We start from the raw sequence: 27,466 nt of genomic DNA on the forward strand, positions 1-27,466 counted from the left end.
ATGGAGGCTTTCCCTAGACATTATCCAAATACTAATAGGGATATTGTTGGGTGCAGCACGTGCTGTGTTGTTGCCTTTGGTGTGAGCTGGCTGCAGACACAAACAGGACTTGGCAAGACTGCAGAGGCTGTGCAAACCTGCAGCTCAGCTGCCTGCGACTGTTTTACTGCACCAGGAAAACTGGTTATTTACTTCACCGCAAGGAGTGAAGATCATCTCTGCTGTGGATTTCAGACTGCTTTGATACAGTCAGAGCTATCTCTGCATAACAGCCTCATACAGCTCAAACAAAGCACTAAGATATATTTCAGGGAAAGAAGTAAGCATGTTTTCCAAGATTGCGGGGCAGTTTCACATCATTTGTCCATGTTCTGTTGATCTACCACAGCTACAGGTTCCAGGTTTTGTTCTCTTTACAATTTGTGGAGTTTGTGGCTCTGTGATTGCACTACCATGATTTTCCAGGTGCTGTGGAGCTGGGGTTTGCATCACCCGTGTGCCTCAGCAGTGCTCCCTCTTGCTGCCATTCTTATTTCTCTGCCACAGTGGATTCAGTTTGACCACTCTGGAACTTCAAGTCTGATTCCACTGAATGCTCCCTAATGCAAAGCATAACTGGGTTTTCAAGGAGATGATCTTGGGTCATTTCTCCTGCCATCTTTCCAAACTCATATTTGACTCCAGCCTTCTCAAAGAAGCAATACTCTTTCCAGGACATGTGCAAAAACATGCGATGAAGATCACCACCAACTTTGCAGAATGACTTTGGGTTTGGCAGGTGCAAATTTGTAATCACCTCTTTTGTCAACACAGACCACACATTAACAGAAACAGAGAAACAGCACGAGCTCAGTGTGGTAATGGGTTTTTAAGTCCAGGCTTGCCTAAGACACCAACCAGAGGGTGGTTTTTTTTCAGAGGTGGTTTGCTGCCAAGCATGATGTAGAAGTGCCTTCGTACACTGCAGATGCCAACAATGAGGTGTGAGAAGTCAGATGAAAGATAAGAAAGCTCCAAAGAAAAACAAAGGCAGCTCTTTGCCTCTTAAACAAATTCAAAGCTAATATGAAAAGTATTATATCCATCTTTAATTTAAAGACCTAGAGGGAGTTTGGAAAAATGCAGGCCAGCAAGTCTTACTTTCTTAGAACGGGGAAAATAAAGCAGGAAGCTATAAACAAAACTGGCTGAAAAAAAATCCAGTCCTAACAGATGATTCCTATAAATAAAAATCTCCTTCCTGGAACCAAAGAATAGTAGAGTAGATGTAATTAGCCTTTGAAACTTTCCCAAACCTTTGCAAGTTCCCTATCTACTCTCATAAGCAGTCAAAAGCCATCAGTACACAGATGCACTGCAGAAAGCAAGTCCTTACTATTAAATAAAAACCACAAGGGCTCTTTTTACTATTGCCCTCCTGACCCTGCCCAGCAAGTGCTTGATTCCTCCACTTGGTCTGCTCTGGAGCCCAAGCCCAGACCTCAGTGGCAGGGATTGCAATCCAATGCTTAGGCCATAGGCTAAAGCAGTATTAATGCCTTTGCACGGCATCTTCCTAAAAACAGCTTCACACTATCAAAGCAGAAAAAGAAAAGGCTACATAAAGAGAAAATATGAAAAAAATGCTGTGCATAGAGGCAAAAATAACCATGGTGACTGTTCAGTTTAGAAATAAAATACACAAACAGTGGCAGAGCAAATGCTATGAAATAATAAACAGCACAAACAAGGCTAAAATTAAACTGTGTAAGGGCCAAGCCAGAAGCTGGAAGGAAAGTTCAGCCTCCTTCTTGCTCCCTTCCAGTAAATTCTTTCACAGTTAAGAACATATCCTGACCCATTTTGCTCTTAAAAATGGAAGTATCAGCCTCTACCTTACTGTCCAGCCGCTGCAGGTAGGAACAGATATACTCTATGCTGGCTCCAAATGGGTGTACGTGAAGAAATGTTGAAATTATTCCTGGGGAAAGAACAACACAAGCATAATTTTGTATTTCTCCCCATCACCTGCAGGATCCCATGATCTTGCCCCAAAGCCTCCTCTCTGTCCATGCAGACACCAGCCTATGATCCCACACAAACAGATCCGCTGGACAGCGGGAAAAGATTTCTGGGTACTCTCAAACCAAAGGAAGAGGGATATCTAAGGGGAACTGTGCTGAGCAACAAGGAACCAAAGAAACTGTCTCTTTCCCACAATACAAGAATTTTTGCCACCCCTTTTCATCCTTCCAGAAGACCTGTCCAGGGCCAAAGCCTTGGACTAAAGGCTTAACTTTAGACCCAGTGTATATAGTTCTGGGGACAGGATGTGCTCTAGAATGACCAGGCGAATGGCTGGTCGACAGCATTCGCTCCTTGATTTAGGCTGCTTGTTTTGACACTTTGTGTGAAGTTCGTAGCACACAGTGTTGGGCTATTTTTCATCATTACTAGAAATAACGAGTGGGAAAAGATAGGAGAGGTGATACTGGTGGTGGTACAGAGCTACAAAGGATTGGTGCCCTAAGCATTCCTTGAAATGTTTCACATTTCACTGAGCCAGGCCAGGCCCCCTTCTCTCTGCCACCTTTCTCAATGCTTTCTTCTTATGGCTACAGCTTCTAAATCTGAGACAGCTTATCCACTGGGTGCTGGGGCCCTCATATAATATGGTCTTACCAACTAATAGAGCTTCGCGCTCAGATTTCACAGGAGTATTGCTCAATATCTTCTCAGCTGGACATTCCTTTTCCTGACTGCACGCACAAATCCTGGATGTACTGCTCTCCTACAAAAAAAAAAAAAAAAGGGTCCAAAGAGGGTCCAGAGTCTATGTTTTTGTTTCTGAGCTCCTATGAGTCACTGCATTCACTGCACCCTATTATTTATTTTGCAAAAGGCCCCTGCCAAAACACAATGGATGTTCGTGTTGCCGTTGGAGCATCGCTGAATACCAAACTCCACGAAAGCCTGCGAAGTTCAGTAAGATGCCACCACATACACTCCATCTTTCCTGGCTCACTGCTATGGTGTCTGCTCTACAAGGCTCTCTCCATTTTACCAGCTTTATAAAGACAGCTTAGCAGTGACCAGCTGAGAGATGTTTATTTTCCAGGAGTCTAGAGTGTAGCTATATGATTAATCCAGTGCCCACTGACTGCAAACAGTTTGGGATCTGACTGTCCTTTACTTTAGCATGTGGTACAGTATTAAAACAAAATGTTAGCTAATTTACTAATCCCCAAATAAATGCATGACTACCAGTGAATCAAAGACATGATCCTTGCAATAAAAGCATGATTTATTTTTTTCCTAATTCCTAAGCCATATCCTGATTTCCAGTAGTCTGAGAGCTACTGACATCTATAATTGGAAACAGCCTCCAGACACTAATGAAATGGACTGGAGCTGGGCCAATTACAAAGATAGAATGAAATGGTCCTCTGAGCTTGTTTTGCTTCTATGTCAGTACGATTTTGAATTACACAGCACTGAAACTGTATAGTCCTGGATTAAGTAGAGTACAGCTTGTTTCTGTAGGAAGAACAAGGTTCTGCACTCTGAGAAAGCAGAGTTAGCTTCAAACAGACACAAGGACAGCAATTCAGTCAGCAGTGTTTTATTGGAAAGGCACTTCCCACTTCTTTTCTTGGAGATTCAACAGTTATACTTGAAGGCTGGCTGAAATAACAGCACAAGTTATCTGTCCCACCAAAGGCCATTTCTATACCATCAGAGTTGCACGTATTTGCTGTTCTTCAAGCCAGAAGTTGATAGCAATGGATAACTGAATGCTTTGAGCTTGTACAATTACATACAGTCTGTACGTACCATGCTTTTATCCTTCACAACAAATTAGACTAAGGAATAACTCACATTACCATGAGGTGTCACTACTTCCTTCAGCAAAATGTTTCAAATGAAGTAGCAGAAAAAAAACTTTTTGACTTACATTCCCTTGACCATCAGTCGCATCTCTCTCCTTGTCCTCTTCATCTGCTAGGCTTTGCTGTGTACAGAGGAAGAAAAGGAAAAGATTACCAATGAAATATATATAAAAAAATTCTACATGTTTTTGTCAGTTCCCTGACATATCCAACATTAAAGCAAAGAAGTATTATACTACTAAAAAAACTTTAAATTCATTAAAGCTTTACGGATGACAGATCAAAACATGTCTTTAAAATGCAAATGTGAAAGCAATGTTTGATAACCAAGACTTTTTCCATCCTTTAAATGAAGGATGGAAGCATAATGTAATGAGGCATACAGGGGAAAGAAAAAAAAAAAAAAAAAGAACACACACAAAACATTTTACCAGCAGTACCATCTCACTGTAACAATAAAGCAATTGGCAAGTTCACTATTCATGTAAATCCTTCAATTAAGCATGTAATTTTTTCTCTCTTTCCAAGGACCACTGCTTCTTAGTCAAGGCTGGGTATCTTCTATTCTTCTGTCTTTCACTGCTCTAACGATGAGCTACGAAATTCAAGGACTGCATTTACTGGTGAGAATAAGGATGCCCTGAGATTGCACATACCTGCTCCTTAAGGTTTTCTAATAATGTTTCTATTTTTAGTTTGTCTTCTCGCACTTTTTCTAGCTCAGCTTCTCTCTTTTTATATTCATCTTGCACTTTCAAAAGATGCTGTAAGAGAAGAGTTAAACACAGTTCACATCCCATCTTTCACATTTCACTGTTTAAAGAAAACAAACTGAGTTACTGCTCTGCCATGAAGACCAGTCAGATCACATTCAAAACAATTAAATCGTTATGTATGTAAAAGGAAGAAATCTTTTCTGCAAACCACCTTGGGATATTTTTTGCCTTACTTTATGTAAAACAAACAAACAAAAAACCAAACCAAACAACAACACAATCACACAGTTTTGGTTGGGAGAAAAAAGAGATACGGGACAGTAATTCCATGATCACCAAACCACGGCTACCCCTGAAATAAAACACGAGTTGGGCACTCATCCTTGTTAAGCAAGATGTTCCTCTTCTGCAGTCTGGTTCCCTCTATGGCTGTACAGAACAGTCAGCAAATGGCATGAAGTAGCACAGACACAAACAAGGGACCTGGAAAAGCTGCCATAAGGTCTTCTGCAAACTCTTGTGCCGTGTTAGGACCAAATTGCCTTACAATTTAAGAAAATATTCCAAAACAGCTAGTAGATGGGAAAATCTGTGCTGTAATTTGCACATTACCACATAGCAGAGCTGTGATGACTGCTCCCACACCCTGAGCATCAGCTTAGTGATGCAGGATGCTCACAACAAACACCCACAAGCTGTGCACGACTTTGGCTAGCAAACCTACGGAGGACTAGGTGGTGAATCAGAAATGTCACTTTAGAGATGAGCTGAAGAAATTTCTCAAGCCCAACCTACTGTCCATGAAGACTCCAAAGTGTAGTTATGCATGTCGACAGCCTGCTTTGGGAGCGAACTTGTACTTTGGGATGGTTACAGTGGGATAAAAGTAAATCTTACCCAGCTGACACCTACCAAAAGGAAAATCTTATGTCCTGCAATTCTGCCAGTTCCTTCCTCCCAGGAAGCAGGCCATGACCTACCTGCTGCATTCCCTGCAAAGCCTGCTGCAGGAGCTTCAGCTGCTGCTCTTTAGTTGTGTCTTCATCTCTGCTTGCTTTGCCCTGCTCTTGCTTTAGCAGTTCTACTTCATTCCGGTAGGCATCCAGCTGCCAGCGCAGACTGTCATTTTCTTCTTTCAGGGCTTCCACCTGTGATACCAGTGCTGGAGAACAAGGCAGGTAGGGATGAAAGGTCAGAGAGCTGTGATTAAGATCTCCCTCTGCACTCCACCCCAAGGAACAATGGGCCAACTACTCCATGGCTCCCAAATCCCAGCTGCAAACCCAAGGCACTCATAGGAATTTCTCCCAACCACTGTTTGTGGCACCTCTTTAGTGCACAAGCTCTTCTGAGCAAAGACCATATCTCAGCAATAAAAGCAGCCAGGACCAAGCAGGTTCCCAAACCAGCAAAGCTGATGGACTTCAGGACAGGTTTTTACTGCCCTCCTCAGCCAGAAGAGCATCTCCAATAGATCAAATCAGATGAACATGTATCCACTTGTTTGGTGGTCACACAGGGCTTAAATTTATGAATGGGATTCTATCACATTATTGCTGGAAAGGCAGCTTCAGCGGGTTCAAAATGTCCCCGTTACATGCTAAAAATACACTCAGACAACTAAAATTATGCAGGAAGAAGTAAAAATACACCGAGGCTTTTGAATTATAATAAGTGAAGGCTTTTCTAGTGGAATGGTCACTAACCCAACTAGGTACGTGCTAGACAGACTTCATGTAACAATACAGCTGCTATGCAAGATAGGAGAGAAAACTTCATTAAAATAACTGGTCAGGATGTTTCCCCTGTAATAAACATGTGCGAGGAAGCCAGTGGTGATTTTGATGCTAGAGAATCAAGGAGGGAGGGGGAAAAAGCAGCAGTTATATGTTGGTATGGGTTATTTGAGTCTCAATCCACTAAACAAAACACGCAGAGGAAGGAAGAACATTGGGACAGCAGAGTTCTTGCTTTAGCACATCTAGCACACAGCATTGGAACCTGTATAACACAGAAGTGCTCAGAGCACCGCGGAGCCCTGTGCTGCCCTCCTGGCAACCACAACCATCCCAGCACACTCAAGAGTCAATATTAGGAATGGAAAATTAGTACTCTGATGGAAAAGTATTCGGTCTAAATATAAACCTTCGCTTCCTCAAAACCTGACTATCTCACTGAAACACTTTCTAAAGGAAGAAAGTAAGATCGGAGCGGGGGAGGAAGATATACTGGCTACTGTTTTGCTGTGTTTCTCTGCAAACTTTGCAGTAAATAAATGCATTAAAAGCATTATTTCATGTGCAATATGGACACAAAAGAGGAATCAAAGCATCTTTATAACGCAAGTTACCTTGATTAGGAGAAAACATTTTGCATGTTCTAAAATAACTTCTCAAAGATACTGGGGTGGAAGGCTTGAAGGGTTTAGCGTTAGCTTGGAAAAGTCTCAAAACATTGGAATTTTCTATGGAGAAACCCCGCTTATCTCTAGTAGCAAGTTTCCTTCAGGGAACAAGAGGGAACAAATCTAGGATATTGGAAAGCAAAATCCACAGCTGTTTCCATCACAGGCAGCAGAGAACAACATAAAGGGAGGAGAGCAAGCGGTGGCTGCGGCACATTAAGGCCAGAATTTTTTGGCCCAGGCTCCACAAACTCAGAGTGATTTAAAATAACAGTATTAAGGCAGGAGAAGAAAAATGGCAAGCTTAAGCTGCAAGAAGAACAAGAATGTGAAAGTTAGAGATATTTGGCAAGGGGAGATGGATAACATAGGAGATATTCTAATATCAAAAACATCCCTGGAAGTAACTTTAGGAGTTTCAGCAGACAAAACTTTTGTTAGACAAAAAACAATGAGAAAATGACAGGAATTTCAAGCTTTATAACCACACATAAAAACAGTGAAAGGAATAAGTGAGAAGGCAGGAGTTAAATGGGGCCAAGACAAATATATGTAAAATAACAAATGTTTAGGAGAAACGTCCTCTGCTTCCTAACATGCAATGAAGTAGAAAGTCAAAAACTGAAAAACAACAACAAATTCAAATAAATAAAAACAAACAAATAACAATAAAAGGAGAGATTAGATGGTAAGATTTGCTGCTGTAGAATACCTTAGCAAATTCAGAAAGGACCAGGGAACTGGAAGAACAGAATGACAGGCAGCAAAGGCAGGAATTTTACCTGATTCTTCTGTTTCTTTCATCTCTGCTGGATTTTCGATTTCCTCATCAGACATTTCCATTTCCTCCTCTCTTCGAATACCCATTAGTTCATCATTATGAATGTTACGAATTTCCTGCAGTTCAGAAAGCAGAAGCTTTTTAAACACAGACTGCAAGGAGCTATTGGTTGGATAAAGAAATGCTGAAATCTAACTCCACAAACAAAATACAACTCCATAATATAAGAAAGGAGAAATAGGAGATTTTTTTTGGCATGAACCATGAAATCAAGACTGTGTCTACCATGAATTCATCTGCCAGTACTGCTGGCGTTACTGACTCTTCCATGATCTCCTACCATGATCTCTTCCATGATCCTACATGCTCTCCTGCTCATTACTTCTTCCTACCAGTGCTCTATTCCCAAACACACAGCACCTGCCTTTATCAAAACATGCATCTTCTCGGCATTTCTTTCTTTTGCCCTCCTGCAGCATTGCTGTTCCTCAGTGCTGCCCCACTCCTCACTGCTCCATGCCTCCACCGTGCAGCTGCATGGCTACTACAACCCACAACCCACCTGAGACCCAGGCCGCGCCAGTTAGGAAAGGGAATTGCAAGTAAACACGTAGAGGCCAGAGACTGTCCCGTCGTCTCCAGGCTCACACCAAACCTGGTACGCGCTGAAGCTTCTCTCCCTTCTGCCCCTGTGCCTGTCACTAGTGCTGAGATTGCATTGCTGACTCTCCCCCACGCTGCTGGGGTCTTCCCCACTGCCTCTCATGGCCTTGGTCCCCATGAGGGAGAGGAAGAGAACAAAACAGTGGTTTGGCTGCCAAACCACATTAGGTCCTGCTACATGTGTCTGGGCTCTTCCCAGTCCTTTCACCTTGCACAAAAGCAGCCAGGCAACCTCCCCTGCTCCTCTCAAGATTCCCTATCCATCCTCTGCTCAGGTGAGTTCATGTTGGGCCCGGGGACATTGCTCCACACATCATTCCTTGTTTTCAAAGCAAGGAACTCTAACCCCCATCTCCTTCTCTCTGCAGACCAGGACTAGAAGTACTCAGAAAGTGATGAGCAAATATTCCTGCAGAGGGAGAGACCAAAAATACTTACTGAAGGCTAGTGCAGGCTGCCAAGTGTCCCCACCCCACATCCAGAACTTCTAGGTTATACAACCCAGAAACAACCACAGGAGAAGAGACTGCTTATCACTACCCTGACCAAGCAGGCCAGGCCTGCTCAGCATCCGCAGGGGAACCCAGAATGAGAGATAAGAAAGCATCAAAAATGCTGAATGCTCAAGCAAGAGTTTTCCTAAGCAAGGAAACAAGCCAGCTGGTAGCTCCCATCACACAATGCTTCACCAGGTCTCAAACTGCTGCAGCTCTTTGACAAATCACACCCATAGACAGCACATACCTGCACTGCTTGGCAAAGCTGCATTAAACCATCACTGACAAGAGGGCTACTAATAAACCCTGGCCCAGCCCAACAACTTTGCAACACAGAGCCATTCTCTGAGGTGCCCTTACGCTTTCTTCTGACGCCATGACCATGGAATAGTTAAATTCTGCCAATTTCTGAATCAGTATAATGCATATTCTGGGTCTCTTTCATTTAAGGAAAAATAAAATAACAAAAAAAAAATCCTAATCTGGCAGCAAAGAGCATATTGAGCCAGATAGCAAGTTCTCCTGAAACACACCACTCCACTGGTCTCACAGCCTCTTTATGCTGGAAGAACTTACCTTGGAACAAAAGACAGTCCCAAATGGAGAGAGAGAGCTCCCACCCCAGTGCTGGTAAGCAATCTCAGGTAAGCAGAAAAAAAAATGCTAGTGCTCAAAGTAAAAAAAGGAAAAAAGAAAAAAAATCAGGCTCTCCAACAACTGGTTTATTGGATATCAAACAAACATGATCTCCTCCTTTAGCTCCAAAGGAAGTTTTGACTAAGTGGACTTCTGAAAGGAAGACCCAGAAGCACAAGCTCACGGGGAGATTCACAGTTGCAAGCTTCCTAGGAGGAAAAGGTCATTTAGGGCTTTTCAAAGTTGTGCAAGCTCCATCATCTGCTTTTTACCAGACTGCCAGTGGTTGGCTATTAACCAGCTTTAATGATACCTAATTTTTTCATGTTGTAGCTATGCTGAAGGCGACATCCACCTCACCTTTCATTTCTCCAGGAGTCATTTGTGTGTCACCACACACACTTGTGTATTACTGTCTTAATTCAAATTTACTTTTGATGCTAATTTATCTTAAAAGGGAAAAATAGTTCTTGCCTTTGCCAGAATAGACTTGTTTCCTGTAAGTAACTCTGTCTTTCTGGCAAATCCTTTCAGACAGTGGAAAGCTGTTGTTAGATGCTCCTTCAGTTTTCTCTTCCCAAAGTGAAACAACTCCAGTTCTCTGGAATACAGCCTTCCATGGGACACTCTCCAGTTCACTGACATCTTTTTGGGGGTAAAACTGAACACAGCACTCTAGATGGGATCTCATCCACACCACACAAAGGTGAGAACCACTTCCCTTGACCTCTGCTCTGACCAGTGCAGCCCAGGATGAGGTTGGCCACCTTTGCTGTATATCAGCTATGTTCTTCTCCAGGACCTTCATGAAGCTTTTTGCAGACCTTCTACCTAGGCAGCTAATGTCTGGTCTGTACTGCTGCACAGGATTACTTTGTACTAGGAATTTATGTTTATCTTGGCTCATTTTGCCACTCAATGCAAACATGTGAGTGTATACAATACCTTCCCCTCCCTAAAGCACAGACTTTGCATATTCCTGTCAGTTTGAATGCCTTCCTGCAAGCCAAAACATTTTTTAAACCATCAGAACAATTTAAGTCATATATCAAGAAAGGATTCACTTTCAATACTCACTTTCAACTCAGTTTTCAATTTACCCTTACAGAGGCCATGCACAACCTGGTACAGATGCATTTAAAAACTTTTAAAAAGTCATATCTAAAGCACCTGCCTCTCCTCACCACTCCTACTCTTTACTGCTTGCAGGAACCACTCAATTGCTAACTCAATTCTTTAACTGAGCTAACTTAGGTTCTTTCACTCTCCCTGTCAGCACCCAGTCATTCAACTGAGGTCACTAGAAGACCAATATGCCTAAGCTACGTGCTACAACACTCCCTGCATCTAAGTTATATTATTCTTTGTGAATCATTTGCAACTTTGTCTCTCAAAGCACAGCCTGGATAAATGCTAGCAGTCTACTTTAAAGAGCTTCTCTCCAAAAAGTCAACCTATGAATAAGTGGTCAGTGAGTTACGCTATTTTCATACATTCTTTCTAAATAATGCACCTTAAATAAAAGGTGCAGGTTCCAAGCATTTTCTGGGGATTTGGGCAGACACTGCAGAAGAGGAATTTGAGAAGCAGAAGCTGGGAATCATATTGGAAGATTAATGGAACAAGCTAATGGAACACTGCTCTTCATTTGAAATTCTACTGCTTATATATTTGAGTCCTTTCTGCTAGAAATTAATCACTTCAGAAGACAGGGCTCTCTTGCCACTGTCTTCACTTGCGGGCAGGAGTCAAACTGTTTCCAAACCTTGCGGTCCTACCTGATCCACAAGACACCCACATTCTCCCATAGGATGGTCACATGCAGGAAACATGGAGTGTGATCTAAAACAAGTAGTCACAAAAATGGCAATCTTTGCTTTCCAACTCAGAAAACCAAGATAAAGAATAAACAAAGGTCCAAAGCTCTCAGACTAGGTTTTCTCATCCAAACCTGACTTCTACCAGTTAATCCATCTGTGAGAGGAGTACTTGAGATAACAGAGCCAAAAGCCCAACTCTCTTCAAATCCCTCAGCCAAGACCACAGTTTTATACTTCCAAATTTGTATTCCCAGTATGGGATGGCTGAATGCTGGCCACTCACTGGGCTGGAAAGTTGGTTAAGGTGATGCTGAAACAGGAAAGCATCTGCTTTAATTTATTGTTGATACATGAAAGACAACCTCATCTCCACACTGCCAGCACTGCCCCAGTGAACAAAGAACATCTCCAAACACAGAAGTATCTCCTTGCATTAGTACATTTTTCACAGCAGTTCTTTTTTACACTTCAGTCATTGGTTCCACTCTGTAAAAGAAGTCTTTATGGCCAGAGAAAATAACCGATTCAAGGCCCACCCTACTTTAATAAGTAGAAAAAACAGTTTCCTGACTTTTCCTTTGTAACTATTCATATCCCTGGGGGTGACAGCACTTTTGCTGTCACTGTGGGCATTAACCTTTTTAGGGATTAAACACATTAGTGACACTCCATAAGAGACACCAAGATTCCCTAGGGCTCTTCTGCTGCTCTCGCTAGACTTTCATGTTCCCAAAAAGCACAGAAATCTCCTCCAGTCTAGCTCAGGGCAGCCAGAAGACATCTAGATGGGCCCACTGCAGATGCAGCCAAGCAAAGGCAACAGAAGGGGCAAGTAATTCATCCTGGACTCTACTTAAACAACCTCTGGCAGACCATCACGATGCCCCAAACAGGCTTTCTCCATCTTAGCTTTTTATTTTCCTCTGACACTGTGCCTGAATCAAATAGGATTTGATAATATCAGGTAGAGAACTGTAAACATTCTTTGCCTTGTGGTAAACAGCAGTTTGAATAATATTCCTTCCCTCCAGATTTACATGCTAGATTTAATTTGAAACGTTTCAGCATCAGGTAAGTACATAAACATGAGGACATTCTCCCTCGAGCTTTCTAGACTGTCCAGGTGCAATTGTTTCAATCCCTCGAGTCTGTCAAAAGTGTGACAAAAATGGATTTTCTCAGTGTTGCTGTTCTGTTTTTGTTCTCCACATTTCTCTCTCACTTTAGTAGAAATCTCTCTCACTTTAATATTAAAAACCGCAGAAAGACAGATCAAGAATTGTTGTGTACAACTTAAAACCGCATACAGAACTCAATATATCAGTCACATAAACACTAAGAGCAAATTTATTACCTGAGGCACAAGAGAGGAGCGAGTAATTCCCATCTTACACTGTTGAATTAAGACGTTACTATCCACGTGAGCATTGTGCAAAGTTAAAAGCAATATCCTGACATGAAAGCGACTGTGCCGGAGGATCTAACAATAAAAAATTACCAACCTCTGCTTGTTTGCACCACACGCTGATGTTCTTACGCTGAGCTTTCGTGAAATGGTCCCAAGCCTTTTGTTTGGAGGCAGAATGGTACACGGCCACTATCTGCTCGACTGTAGTATCAAATCAGCAGTCAAATCAGGGCAGAATATCATCCAGAGAGGGCGAACAAGAGGAGTAAAGGAGTAAAAGAGTGGAATCAGGCAGGTGGTTTGGCTAACCTTTGTTATAACACTGTACTGTGCTGAAGCCATGCTCAGGAAAGGGACTCTGCCTGGAAAGAAAAGTGTGGACTTCACCAGGCCAGTGCCCAACGTGCAGAGTAATGACCAACTGGAAAAAATGCATCTGCTCTCTAATAGGAAAAAAAGGCACGTTGCAGTGAAAAATGTTCAAATACTGTGCGCAACATTGTCAAGGAGTGCAAGAGGGAACATCTGCTCTTTAATTTGGGATGATGAGGTAAAACTCTGGAAGTTGGCACTTAGGATGTTCTTCTGCCCAATGGATCCAGTCCTAAAGAACAGTGCCACAGCTTGAAAATTACAGTAGCCTATCAACACATACTCAAGAAAAGGGCTGCTGGTATCAGCTATCAAAACCATTCTTTTCCCTTAGGTGTATTCTAACTTTTTTTTTTTTTTTTCCCCTTTAAGAGATATGCAGAGATTTTCAGGAATATGAAATGCCTCTCCTGGGACTGGAATTCACCCAGCGGCAGAAAGCACACCTAGATGTTTTATCCCCCTTGGGATGTTGTAGTAGGCATAACTCTTATGAAATAATATTGGGTCTCTGCTGCTTAAGATTAATAAAAGTACAAAAGGGTGAGATACCAGCACGTGTTTTACAGAGATGAGTTACATGCTGTCTATCACCACTTACTCTGCAGTGCTTAGTGTATTTCCTTCTGGACCGTTTACCCATGTATTTTATCATGAACACAGAGAATCAAAAGCAAGTATCAAACAAGTAACAGGCCAAATAACCAAGTGTAAAACTTGAAAATAAACAGATTTATAGGCTTAACATGTAAGAGACAATGAATGATTTGAGGGAATTGTTACAAACCGGATGCTGAAACTAATACAGCCATGCCTCTTACTTGACTTCATGGTTAAATAAGGTGCTCTGGGATCTGAAATACCCAGGTTCAAAAGCTCATTCTGCGCATTGCTTTCAATGTAACTTAAGTTGTGACTGAGGTTGCTCAGAATAGGGCATTGGGAAAACTCTACTGCATCCTACCTTTGACGAATAAATGCTGCATACTTCGCTGAGGCACCAGATTACCAGGAACTTACCTTGATTGTGCACAAAGGTGCAGAGTGTTGAAAAGATGACAGAATTACTAACAGACTATAATTAAAAGAGAAAATAATTAAAAATTCATTCTCTTCTTCCCCCAGATATGGGCTCTCACTTCAATAAAAATATACCATAGGAAACTTCTGCTAAGTTAATGACATAAATTAGCTATAGTGGCACAAAAGCAGTTGCTTTTCCAGGACCCTTTTTGTATGGCCTCTCCACGCTTCAAAAATTAAAGCGCACTCCCTTATAATAGACAACCCACATTCAGTGCGGAAATATTACTCACACTGAACTAGAATCCCTGAAAGAGCAAGTTTGAATTTCTCCTTCGCTTCTTCCATCTCTTTCTCATGAGTTGCTTTTTCATTCACCAGTCTGCGAATGTGGCTGTTGGCCGACTGAATCATGGAGTAGAAGTTGTTTGCGGTTCTTCTGTTCACTTCTCCGCGCTCTATCCATGTCAGCAGAGTCTGTACAGCTTCTGAGAACTTTGTGTCATCTGCAGCAAGACAGAACATCTTTTCATTGGGGAAGTACAAGGTTACCTGAGCAGCTTCCAGATGCTTCCCCTGGCACCACCAAACTGCTTGCTCAGGGTGGCTAAGCTGGATTCCTAGGAAGCACCAAGGAAGCTGCAAGGTCTGGATAGCACCGCTGTTTCAGCTTAGCAAGACGACCATGGGAAAATACAGCCTCCCTCAGCATCTGCTCAGAAGGGCAAGAACATCCTACAAAACTACTGACCTTTAAGTTTCTCAGCAACGATGCTGCATTCGTGATCGGAGTAATGGACGACGGGAGGTGGGGACGGAGGGCGGAACCTCTCCTCCTCCAGCCGGCGGCGATGGCGTTCCTCCCGCGCCAGCATCCGCTGCTTGCATTCCCACTCGTAGAGATCGTCGCGAGCCTGAGCAAAATCCACGTGCAGGCGCCCAGTATCCTTTTTGTCCGTGCTGGAGCCTAGCCTGATCCGATAACCTGAGGGACACGAAAACCATGTTCAAGGAGGAAAAGCAATTTACACAAGGCAATGCCTTAGGCTCCAACTACATGACGGTGCTGGTCAAAAACTAGGAAACTAGGAAATCCCTGAACACAAGAGGGCATTGCAAGTCTACCCAGTTCAACGGTAACCAAACAAGAGTTGATCCTTCCAGTCCTCCAAAACCAACAACATGTGGATAAATTTTCCATTGTTTTAACTTATAAAGCGCATTTCCCTTGCTTACCTTCACAACCTCATCTCTTTGGAGAGAGAACAGGTCTTAACAACAATAGGCTCCTTTGTTAATGTACTGGAAGATTTAATTCAGTAGGAACTCTGGCATGGAAGAAAATATTACTATATTTTCCTAGAATGGTAGAGAGTTGGGTAGACAGTTTGGGCTGTTCTGCGCAAATGTAAGAGTGTGACACACAGGCAGGCTAGGCAGAGTCTGCCAAGCACTCAGTTTGCAAGCCATGAGGTTTTCCCCATCAGGCACGACGCAAACCTCTTAAAACCTCACAGGCATAGGACAAACCATCCCAGTAAGTCCAGATGTTTGTACTCTGCTTGCCAACAGAGAAAAGATACCAATGAAAGTCAGGCACATCATCCAATGAACAAGCACTGGAGTGCAACCATATAAACGTAAAACATAGGACATTTATCCAAGGAAGAGCGTAAAAGACCCCGACTGCACCTCATCCCAGTATTCTGCAAAGGTGACACATCATTGCAGTCTTCTCTATCAAGAGCTGTTCTCGGATATTTAAACGGAAATGGATTAATAGCTGAGAAAGAGGCAACACTGCTGCAACAGGAGATAAATTTCCCAGCAGCAGCAAAGTCTATGATTGCAACTGTAAAGAAATCATTATATCTTTACCCCAGAACTTTAACCTGTCATCCGAAGCAGAGATATACCTACCAGAGAGATAAAGCGCCTTATCCACCATGAACTCCTCAGCAAAGCGTATGTGACAGAAATTCTTTTTACTCTTCCGAATAGCTATAACTTCCCCACATTGTTCAAAAACCTCCATGATGATCTGTTCAGTTCCATTTTCTGGCAGTCCTCCCACAAACACGGTCTTACACCCAGGAGGCCTCTCTCTTGTTGCTGGAGGAGGAAGATCTAAAAAGAGTAGGAGAGAAAACAGCTTGGGTTTTGGAATCTGTCAGCCTACATTTACCTACCTATCTGCCCCAGAGACACCTGCTTCCTTGCTTCCTTCAAATACAAACTCAGCTACAACGTGTTTCACTAATGAATATCATTAGGAAGAGAGTTGCTTGGGTGCCATGCACGGAAGCAAGGCCCAAAGCCTCCCAGGCGTTTTCTTTAGTGCAAGAAAGTGCTCACCAAGTTCCTATTGTATAATTTGAGAAGTACCTAAGATCTCAAAACCCTCTATTTTGCTACACAAACACAGCTTAAAGGACTACTCCTAACAAAGAATAAACAGAAAATGTATCCAGAGAATTCTGAAGAGCAAAAGGGTACAAAAATATGAAGATAAGGAAAGGCTGCTAACCTAACACTAGATGTTAACAAAGAGAGATATCATGGAAAGAAGTGCAAAACGGAGTTGGCAAGTGCAGCAAGACCCTTGCAACACAACATATGAAGGCCAAGAAAGGTTACTGTCTTGTTCTTAATTGTTTCTTAACACCTGAAAAATCTTAAATCAACTTCAGTGCTAGGCTTAGGGTTCCCCAAACCTGAACTTTTACCTCTATTCCAGCGTTCTTTCCTAACCTTAACAAGTATTCCCTCTCCCTACTTTGCTGTCAATATATCTTCTCAGTTCTCCTTGGAAACATGGACCTGAGGGGAACAGGAGATGGAGTTGCCTGTAGCCTCAGGATAAAAGCAATGGAATTGGAGAAGAAAAAAAATCCTCCAGCTGTAACACAGGAAGGAGAAGCTGTAGGAAGGGACAGGGAAAGCAGATAAACTGCCCCAGCCCACAGAAGAGAAAGAGGCAGGGGACAGACAGGAGAGGCTGAGTGACTGGGTGATGATAGAGGGGCAGAGCCCAGCAGCAAAGAGATCTGAGAGCAAGGACAGCAAAGTGAAGACAACACGCAACAACAGCCACTCGGGTACGTTGGACCAGGGCTGCAGATCAGACACAAGTCGAAAGGAGCCCACAGGGGAAGTCAGTCATTAAAACAGAGGTAGAAGGAGAACAGGAAGTAAAATCTCTTCTTGAACTCAGCTTTCTCATGACCTGCAACAGCTGTATGAGAGGAAGTGATCTAGGATCAGGAATTTCCATCAGGAAGTGCTAGGAATCTCAAAAGATGAGAAGAGGGCAAAACCAAGAGTAAAAACACAGGAGAGGGAGAGCAAGAATAGAAAGGGACTCAGCTGAAGGGTACAGGAAAGGAGGTGGGAATCTACTCAACCTCACATACATAAACCTTCGGCCAAGAAAAGCAATATCGGACTGTAATTTCCAGGCCAAGTCAATGGTACTTGAGACATGTTTTTTTTCTGGGAACATTTACTTAGAGATGAATTGGCAGATCGTGAATTGCAAGAATTTTATTTTCAAGGCTAAGTAGGAAGCATCATGGTTTCTCAATCCCAGGTAGTCATGAGACTCAAGTGCCATCTACTGGAACCTCACAAACCTCTTACAGATAATTTGTTTGGGGAGGTCACACATCCGTTCCACAGAGGAAGCAGAGCTGAGCACTAGTACAATTAATTCAGCAATAGGGTTAAGGCATAGATTAAGGACCCTGGTCTAACAGGCCCTTCTGCATCCTTCAAAAATACAGCCTTGTGATACCAGCTTCTCAGATGCTTCTTAGATTTACACAGAAAGTACAAGTTGCCTCAAGTATAACAGGATATTGAAGATCCCTCCCTAAATTTGTCCAAGTATAAAGAGCCAGAGAAGGGTGGCAAACCTTGAAGTATTGGCTAGATGTGAAATGGACCCAACACCCAGTACGTAGCACGCTGTGCGTTATCCAGTCTGAGTGCAGCTCACAATTCCTACTTATTATCATATATACAAGACTTGAGGACAGGCTCCTTCTAAAGTAGGGTTTATCTTGAAGGTGGATGTCTAGAATAGGTCAGATGAATTGTACCGAAACGCTACCACAAGGGAGTTGCTCTGCAATTTCCTTAGATAGCAGTGATTCATCTTCCTCAAAAGCAGCCTCAAACATTTGGTCAGATGAGTTGCCCCCATATATCACTGCAGAGCCTGCCATCCCTTTAGCATCACTGACGAGGGGTCAGAGAGAAGTTCATGGTGAGGAGACCTAGAAAATAGACAAGCAAATCTGTCTGGTCTAACTCAGGTTCCTTCTGAGTGCCCCTTCCTGGCAGTATATTAACTTGTCAGGATTACACTGACAAGTATAATGACCAAGTTCAATGTGCCAAACCATCTCTGCCTTGCAAACATGTCACTTGGAAAAGCTCAGGCAGTAAATGTCAACACAGGATGCTTAAAGAGTCAAAAGGATGAAGAACCAGCAATGAGCTGAGAAACTGAACTGACATGAAGGGATAAAACTTCTTGTCCAAAGGGCTTGAACATTTAAAATACTTAACAGCAGAGCTGCTCCCTTCCTGATGATGCTCCAATATTGCAGCAGCAACAACAGAAAAGAGGTAGGTCAAAAAAAAAAAAATTAAACCAAGAATGCCATGTTAGCAGCAGGACTCTAGTGATTTCTAATTCCCATCCCAGAATAGGGACCCCAGGATGAAGTTTTGTAAGAAAGTCTACGGCTGCTTCCAGGGGAGCACGACCGGCAGGAGGATGGATACAGCATTATCACTCCACAACATGCCAGCACGCTGCTCTCCATCCGGCCAAGAAATGGCGAAAGCTGACATGACACGTTCAGTGAAGTCTAAGAATGATTTCAACCAACCCAGATGGAATCCACAAAGAGGCTCGGTGATGACAGCCAATTATCCTTAAAATAAATCTCCAAAGACAAAAGGGAATTCTGTTCCTCAAAGTTGTTCTGGCGAGGAAGGCTGTCAATGGAGTCCAGACGGAAAGCACAATGAAGACTTAAGATTTCTCATCTACTGTCCATTAGAAAACAGATTTGTGTAGAACATCAGCTGCAGCTCACTACCCCAAGCTCACACTACCTTACCAACACACTAACACGACCAACATGGAACACAGTAACCTGCTCTTGAGTTCTGTACCCCAGCATGCTGGTAACACCGAATCTCTTTGCTCAAAGATGCTTTGCTTTCTGAACCAGCCACTAGTCATCCTGGAAAGCAAAACTGGCTAGAGCATTAGGATTTATACTTCATTTTTTTTCCTCCTAGTACCTGGAGAGGGAAGCAGAAAATACATGTACCTACATAAAATATTTAACAGAAATATTTTTATAAATATATATATAAAACATTTCTGTTAATATTCCCTGAAACAAAGCCACTGAGGCCTGAAGCCACCTCTTCCCTGGAAGCATAGAGTGGAGAGACAGATGTATTAAGGTCTCCACACTGCCACATGCACACTAAGACTTGTCAGAACAATAAAACTCCCCCTGGGAATAGGGTACTGCGAGCATAGTATGAGCCAGGTCCCAAGCTTTGCCAAGCACGTAACAGAAGTTACCATTGCAACTGGCACTGATGTCCCACCACTACTCGTTTCTGCAGCTGCCACCCTGGACCAAAGGTATTGGTGGATGGAGAGAAGATAAAGGCTGAAGCCTTTTTGTCACACTTGCTGTCCCAGGCATTATTTAATGCTGATTTTTCTCTTCTGTCCCTTCAGAGAAGCAGTAATGATGAAAGGTTCCTAAGAGGGGTCCAGCAGGAGAGCTGACTACCAGGGGCTTCAGGTGGAACAGGGAAATGAGTCAGAAAGCAAAGCAACACATTCCAAAACAGAGAGGTGTTAGCAGCTTGTCAGCAAGAAACGCAGAGACCAGAGTGATAATTTTTGGAAAGTAACTGACCAAATTTAAAATGTTTTTCACAGGAACAACAAAAAGGCAGCCTTGAGCTAGAGAGATTGTGTAGGTGCAGTGCTGAATTTATGGGCCAAACAGGCTTAGAGTCAAGAAATTCAGAGAACTCCAAGCTGCGCAGGAGGAGAAAAAAGGAGAAAAAAAAAAAAAAAAAAGAAAAGAAACAACTGTACTTGCTTCAGTGCTTCAGCTAGGAATTTAGATGAGAGCATTTAAAACTGCTAAAGGGAAGTGTGGAGCTATGTTTCACATGGTAACAGAATAGTTGTTGGACGAAAAACAGGCAAGCTCCAAATAGACTTAAGTGCATGCACAGGGAGGACGAGAATTAGTCAAGTAGTTTTGTAGTTCAGCTGTGACATGCAGTGAAGAACAAACACCCCAGGTAAAAACAGAATTGATTTGGATGACATACTGCTTCAGGGAAGGATTTGGATAAGACCTTTTTTTTTTTTAATATTGTGAAAGGATATCAAACTCTGAAGAAACATATTAATGTGAGAGACTTTTCAAACTTCTCAGAAAAAGGCTGATAAATTATCAGTAATGGCATCACAAATGACAAGTGGATACATTTCACCAGACAGTTCTGAGCCAACAAGCAGTGCTGCTTTAGATAAGAGGGGTAAGGGATGATTTGTGGATATTAAGATGTTAAGGACATTACAGAACAGCTGGTAGAACAGCCATGGAATAATCTGGTTTAAATACAGTGAAAAGCTTTAAAAAAATAAAATAAAATAAAAAGCACAAGGTTTTCACTGGGGATTTTGTAAATAAAGAGATTTATTTCCAAGGAATAATTCTGAAAAAATTAAAGGAGCTCATCTTAAATGTTCTCAGGACTTCGATGCGATAGAAGCTTGAATTTATTTTGAACCTGCATCTCAAAGCAGAAAGAAAAAAGCGTCTCTGTTCAAGTTCATCATCACTCCGAAATACCTGAAAAGTACACAAAGCTTGCAAGAATCAGGAAAAGGAATTGGTTAGCACAAAAATATATATGTTAGAGGCAGAAAGGGTAGGGATAAAGCAAGATCTGACAGAGAGCACGAGAAAGTTGATTTAGAATGCTTTCAATGGAAGCTGATACAAGTAGCAAAAAGTATCAGCCTGAAAAATCACAAAGTACAAAAGAAACAAAGGATATTAAGCATATAATTTGTGCATGCTTCAGCATAACAGCAATGGCTAAAGACACAAAAACCAAAGGACACTTCAGCAATGATTTCCTACTTACCTCTATCACATCTGCAGCTTATTGTTCATTTTATCTCCTTCATCTTTCCCTGATACCTTTTCCATCTGACTTTAGTAACCAAAGTCAGCTAAAAGGGTGAGTCAGGTAGTTTGAAGGCAATTCTTCTTTCTTGATTTAGCCAGATGCCGAGTCTTGACTGTTACCTTAATTTTTTCTGTCTCCTTTCATGTTGCCGCTGCTCTCCCTCCCTCACTTTCAGGAAGACCCAAGGGTTCCCATCTCTCAACATTGATCACATGGGCCAATCCTGTAATCCCTTCTTTAAAAAACTTGCCATCCTTGAAGCCTTAAATTACACAGGCAAGTATCACCCCAAGAAAACTAGAATCCAAATATCTAGGGTCAAGAATATTATCTTCACTAGTCCATATCTTACAGCTGAAAAAGACTATTTGTTGCAATGAGAAACATTCAATGGCAAGAACGGACCTTCCCATTGCTGTCACCTAATCCATAGTGTCTCACCCCAGAGTTGCACAGCCCAGGAGACATAACAGCTCTTCTCTAACATATAGATTTTTATGTATATTTATAGATTATATATATTTAGGCACACACACAGGGAGGAAGAGATCCCTTATCACTCCTGAGTGCAAAGAAGAAACAGGACAACACATAAGTAGGCCCTTACGTGGGTTAGGTGGAAAGAGAGTGCAGCTTTTGCAGTGAATGATCTCCTTCACAGCAGGCATGTCCGGGGGGATGGGAGGTGGGACGATCCCAAGGCCTGGCATCATGGGGTTGATTGGAGGGATTCCAGTCATCATGCCAAGGGCAGGATCAAAATCTAGGTGGGGAAGACAATGAGCAAGTCAGTTATTTTGGACTCATACAAAAAAAATAGTTCATCAAGACTATACTCACCCCTGTGTTAGGAAAAAACAGCTGAGCCGCTATAGCAAGGGAGCATCAAGATTCAACTTACTCAAACTTGAAATCTGTCCCCTTGAAACCACCTTTTTTTTGGCAACTATTTCCTTGTTGATCATCTCAGCAAAAGAAGTTTCCTCGTCAAACACTTCCCCACTTCACAGATACCTCTATCCTGCACCTAGCGAGAACATCTTTCACAATAAATGCTCTGTCGTGGTGGCGTAAGTTAACAGTGTGAAACCAAACTCAGTGCAGTATCAAAATAAATAGTACACACTTTGCTTCTTAACACAGGATTAAGAGCATCACCTTGCAACCTAGACAGGTATGAATTTTAACTCCCCAGCTCAGGCACCAGAGAAATCCTAGGTGAGATATACAGAAGTATTTAAGGAAAACCTTTATTATTAAATATCACCTAGAGTGGCAATAGGCTTTACCCTATTTAATTTGTTTCTAGGCTTTCAGTTAGCTATATTCAGATTATACCTGAAAAAGTAGCATTTTAGTCTAGTTTTACATTTATTTTCTGTAAGGACAACTGCTACCACCAGGGCTACCTATTTAAGATGTAGAAAGACAAAAATGAACTTTGCAAGGCACAGGGGAAAATTACATGTAGATGGAACCAAGGAAAATGTGCAGAGGTAGCATTTTCCTTTGTTGCTAAGCTGGCATTGGTCCCAGCTGATCAGAGTGCACATTTTTACTATGAAACCTTTAGGACAAATTACTACACTAGGCAAGACTCAAGATCCCTTTAGATTATGAGAAATCCATATGAAATGAATGCCTTACCAAGTATGTTAGTTTTTAACTACTGCTTATCCATGGACAGCTTACACTGGTGGACCTAGCTTGTGACACCCAACTTGCAAAGCTGTAGAATTTCAAGCTTTCATTAGCAGGTTTCAGAGATGACACTGCTGAAAACAGCAAACAACAATGCTTGCAGCTATTCAAAATAGTATTTTCACCTCTCTCAAAAGAAACCTGCACACCTTCAGTTCATAGCTTCCTACAAAAAACAATCTCATCAGTCTTTCTGTCTATAGACAGGGCCGTGCTCAGCAGCCTGCACAGGCAGCCCTACTACTTCACACAGCAATGGTGTATGATGCCACTGAACTTTACACTGGATACAGGCTCCCAGGGGAAAGAAGGGCTGTAAGGCTCAACTTTTAGGTTAAGGGTTACACTCGGGCAGAACGATCAATGCTATCCCTGTATTACTACTGTCCTGGAGCACTACAATCTCTTCTGTGGCAATTTGCTCTGAAATTAAAAATACTTAGGAGTTTTTTGAGCAGAGTCTCAACTTACAGTTTCTACCTAGGAAAGACCAAGTTAGGAGAGAATACCCCATCCTAGATCTCTGCAGGCTGAACTCACATCTTCTGAAGTTGAAGTCCAAGATGGAGGTTACCTTGTGGGTAGCTGTGATAGGGGAGAACTCGGGGAGATACGAGGAGCTGGTGAAGCTCCACGACCACAAGACCAAGTCCTGACAGAGAAACATCTTGATACAAGGTGAAACAAAGGTTGCTGAAGGCAAGCTAAAGTTCAACGAGCAAAGTTAGCCCCTTTCCTGCAGGGCTGCAAGAGCACTTGCGAAAGGTCACATCCTAAGCTTCCACTTACTAATACAGCTTTTAGATCCCAAATGCTTAGACAGGGGTGCTTGTTACCTCTCTCTCTCTTTTCACGGATGCTTCTGGCTTCTGCCAAACAGCCCTGTCATGCTGCAGGCAATGGAAGCAGCCCTGATGTACTTCCTGTAGGGAGTGAAAATGAAGCCATGACACTTGGAAACGTGGCCTGAGGACACTGTCTTTCTCTGTAATCCAGCCTTGTCACTCCTACAAAAGTCATGGTTGAGATGGCCTACAGTTGCCTGATAAGAGGAGCTGCAAGAAAGAGGGAGGAAGGGCCAAAGCCCTTGCTGCTGAGACAGTGTGGAAGACGGAGGTGGGGAGCTGGAGCTGCAAAGTGCAAAGGAAGGTCAAGTTGATGATGATCCTCTGTAAGAGCCAGTTGTCATCTCAGCATCTTTTGACAGAAGTCAAGACCAAGAGCTGGTCTCAGTGGTGCCTGGGAGAAGGCAGGGAGAAAAGGAAGTTAAAAAAAAAAAAAAATAGGAACAGAGGATAGGACCATCAAATATCAGAGGTGAACAGAGATAAATTTTGTCTTTGGGAAGGAGGATGCATCATGCTTCTGCAGAGACGTGACACTAGCGGGCATCAAGACTGCTGAAACGTACCTTGCTGTGTCCTCTTTCCACCATCTTTGGCAGGATGGTCACTGTTCGGCCTGGCCCTACAGAGAGGGGCCATGGGTCAGCCTATGCCACCCTCTAAATTCAGTCTCATGACATTTTATACATCTTCATGCCCATGAACGCAAGCAATCATCTTGCCCTTGTAACTTGTTACTCAAAGATTCAAGGTTAGCTGATAGCAGTGAATATGGACACCAACCCAGGAAAGTTCTCAGGCAGGAATGAAAAGGGCAAGTTTTGCCAAATAACTGAGCCGCTTAAGAAATCTGAGGGAGGAGGAAGTGAGGCCAGTTGCTTCCCTGACTGAGGTAGGCCAACAACCTTCAGAAAAGGTGAATGGATACAATAACCAGAAGCAAGAGAACCAGCAAGATTATAAATAAAGGTACAAAGTGTGCATACAAGGGGAAACAGGACCCAAAGCCTTTGGATTTGCGGCTGCTTGACAAGTGAGACCTACTGTTCATTGCTCAACCGGCACTATGCAAATGCCAGCAAGCTGCCAGCTTGCTTAGAGATCTGCTTTTTCAGTCAAGCAGCAGAGCCAGTGGCTAAAGGCCAGCCCTGGAGAGGATTAAGAAGCAAATGCAGAAGAGACCATCTTCATTTGCGAAAGCAAACAAAAAATAAAGAAGAAAACAAGAAGTTCTTGGGATTTAAGGAGTTTGAAAATCTCAGGCCTGTAAGGTACTTGCTCGGTGAAAGTTGTGATAGCCTTCAAAGTTGGTAGCACTTGCATGGAGTGAAAGATGTAGCACATCAACACCTTAAGATGAGTCAGAGTTTTAAGATAACATAATAAAAGCAGATGGTCTGCTTGGTCTGATGGCAAAGTCCTACCAAAGCACTTCCATAACTACACATTATACTCCATCCACAGAAAAAAAAAAAAAACAACCAACCAACCAAAAAAACCACAGGCTAGTACACTCTTAAGCACTTTTAGACATTCTTTACTGAGACTTGAAATTTTAATCCCACATGCCTTTCAGCAAAGACAGCCCAAGGCACATCAAGCTCCCATTACCTCTTATCTTTTAGAGTAATCATGTTTAGAGTGTTTAAGAACTTAAGAAACATTTTGCAGTCAGATCAGGAAAAGCCATTTGGCTCCTAAAATGGTATCTGTGTCTGCGCTGTTTGCTGAACACCAGATCCTAAAGCATCCAAGTCAGTGTTGGTCAATGCCAAAAGCCTTCTTTATTTTTATAGCTGGGAATCAGAGACTGCCTTCAAACTTGTGTACTGTCCCAGCACAGAGCAGATGATTTCTATGATTTTACTCAGCAGAAGCCTGAGAATGGGAGAAAGACATGAAAAGAAAATCTCATACAGCAAAGACAAATGTGAAACAAGGCTTCAGGGACAGAAGAGTACAGACAGCATAGAAAATATGCCAAGTGATGCTGTTAGATAAATATAGTATCCACTGTACAGCAAACCACCTGCTCTGTGCTGTAAGAGGAGAACAGGATTGCAGAGTACTGCCAACACAGACATTCTCTCCCCAGGTGAGTAGCTGCTTACTCAGGCATCTTCTGAGAGTTTATTATTCAAGTGGCACTGAAACAGTGTTTTTTTTTCCCCCCTCAAGATTTTGATGCACCAGGCCACCGCACTGGGAAACCAGGCACAGCACAGCTCAGTTACCATGGGAGCTCCTTCACAGACCCTGGATAGGCTGCTGCACCCATGCACATATACTCTGTATTGCAAGATGGTTCTTTCTGAAGCAGAATCCTTCAATAACTTCCACTATATCCATTTTACTGCCTCTTTGCTCTTTCTTTATCCCCCACATCCTACAGTTTAAGGAGTTCCAAGAGAGTTCAGCTTAGAAAACCAATCATATCAAATAACATATCTATTCTTAGCTCTGCAGATGCCTCTCAGTGCCTACTCTGGCTGGCCCACTGCAGAGAATCTAGTGGGTAATCCACAAAAATACATTTTGGATGAATAAATAAGTATTCTCATTTCTTCTGAAATCGGTTTTAAGCCACTGACTTCTAAATAAATCACTTGTAGACCTTAATGCATTTCAAATAGAGTCAATAAATGCCTAAGGCATTAAAAAAAATAACCATAACCTTATACAGTTGAGAGACGCTTCCTGAAGACATATTTGAAAGGAAAATGAGGGCATAGTCTGGACATATTCACATACCAGGCAGAAGCGGCTGTCCTGTCATTCCCATAGGAGCCATCCCAAGGTTGTTCATCGCAGTGGCCCAGGCAGTCGGGTCCGACATCGGCAAGCCCATCGGAATGGAGTCCAGGCTTAGATTTCTGCTACCATCTGCAAAGAGGGGGGGAAAAAGCGAGTTAGATCTCAGAGCATCATCTTCTGCAGGGCATATGTCGCCCAGCAAGGTGCTGCTGTATCAGCAACCAAAAACAGATTTGATCCTGGCACATAGGTCAGTGTATTTAAAAAACAAAAAAGCAGTCATTCCTGCTGCATAGAGGACATTTCACAGAAGCAAGGTCTATGAAAACACTGCCTTCCAAGCACATCTAAATGACAATTCCCTCATTACGATAAACAGCTCTAAGAAGCCTTGAAGGAACGCTACTTGAACGTCAGAAATGTCCCTCATTTGCCTCCAAGAGATTTATGGACTTGGACAAAAATTCAGCAGATATGAATCATCAGATTACACTGAATTCAGAGGTGACCAACATGCTCTAGACAGTAGAAACATTCTCTGCATTTGAAGATATTTCTTCTATGCCAAAAAGAGAAAGGAAGCAAATAATAACTTTATGCTTCCAACAACAGCAGTATCACTTTTACTTACTCAAAGACTAGCAGTTACCTGCCAGTCCAAGTAAAACTACGAATGTTATACAAACATGTAGCTTAATACATCATTGAAGAAGTTTTGAGTTT

The 27,466-nt window shown here is 42.5% G+C and overlaps 1 protein-coding gene across 1 annotated transcript in view; it reads right to left on the minus strand.

The window, feature by feature from the left end:
* ENOX2 (ecto-NOX disulfide-thiol exchanger 2) overlaps window positions 1–27,466 on the minus strand; it is a 31,737-nt gene that overhangs the window by 1,204 nt on the left and 3,067 nt on the right. Inside the window, exons 2-13 of the mRNA XM_010225669.2 lie at window positions 26,741–26,872; window positions 22,051–22,206; window positions 16,110–16,316; window positions 14,941–15,174; window positions 14,483–14,695; window positions 12,889–12,995; window positions 7,772–7,886; window positions 5,566–5,747; window positions 4,526–4,633; window positions 3,935–3,991; window positions 2,662–2,770; window positions 1,875–1,960 (exon numbers count right to left, since the gene is read on the minus strand). Coding sequence (XP_010223971.1) covers window positions 1,875–1,960; window positions 2,662–2,770; window positions 3,935–3,991; window positions 4,526–4,633; window positions 5,566–5,747; window positions 7,772–7,886; window positions 12,889–12,995; window positions 14,483–14,695; window positions 14,941–15,174; window positions 16,110–16,316; window positions 22,051–22,206; window positions 26,741–26,837 — 1,671 coding nt within the window. The 5' untranslated portion in view covers window positions 26,838–26,872. The remainder of the gene's footprint in view (window positions 1–1,874; window positions 1,961–2,661; window positions 2,771–3,934; window positions 3,992–4,525; window positions 4,634–5,565; window positions 5,748–7,771; window positions 7,887–12,888; window positions 12,996–14,482; window positions 14,696–14,940; window positions 15,175–16,109; window positions 16,317–22,050; window positions 22,207–26,740; window positions 26,873–27,466) is intronic.

This window comes from Tinamus guttatus, unplaced genomic scaffold (assembly GCF_059628265.1).
Source record: "Tinamus guttatus ecotype Peru unplaced genomic scaffold, ASM5962826v1 Tinamus_guttatus_pri_ptg000287l, whole genome shotgun sequence".
NCBI classification, from domain to species: domain Eukaryota; kingdom Metazoa; phylum Chordata; class Aves; order Tinamiformes; family Tinamidae; genus Tinamus; species Tinamus guttatus.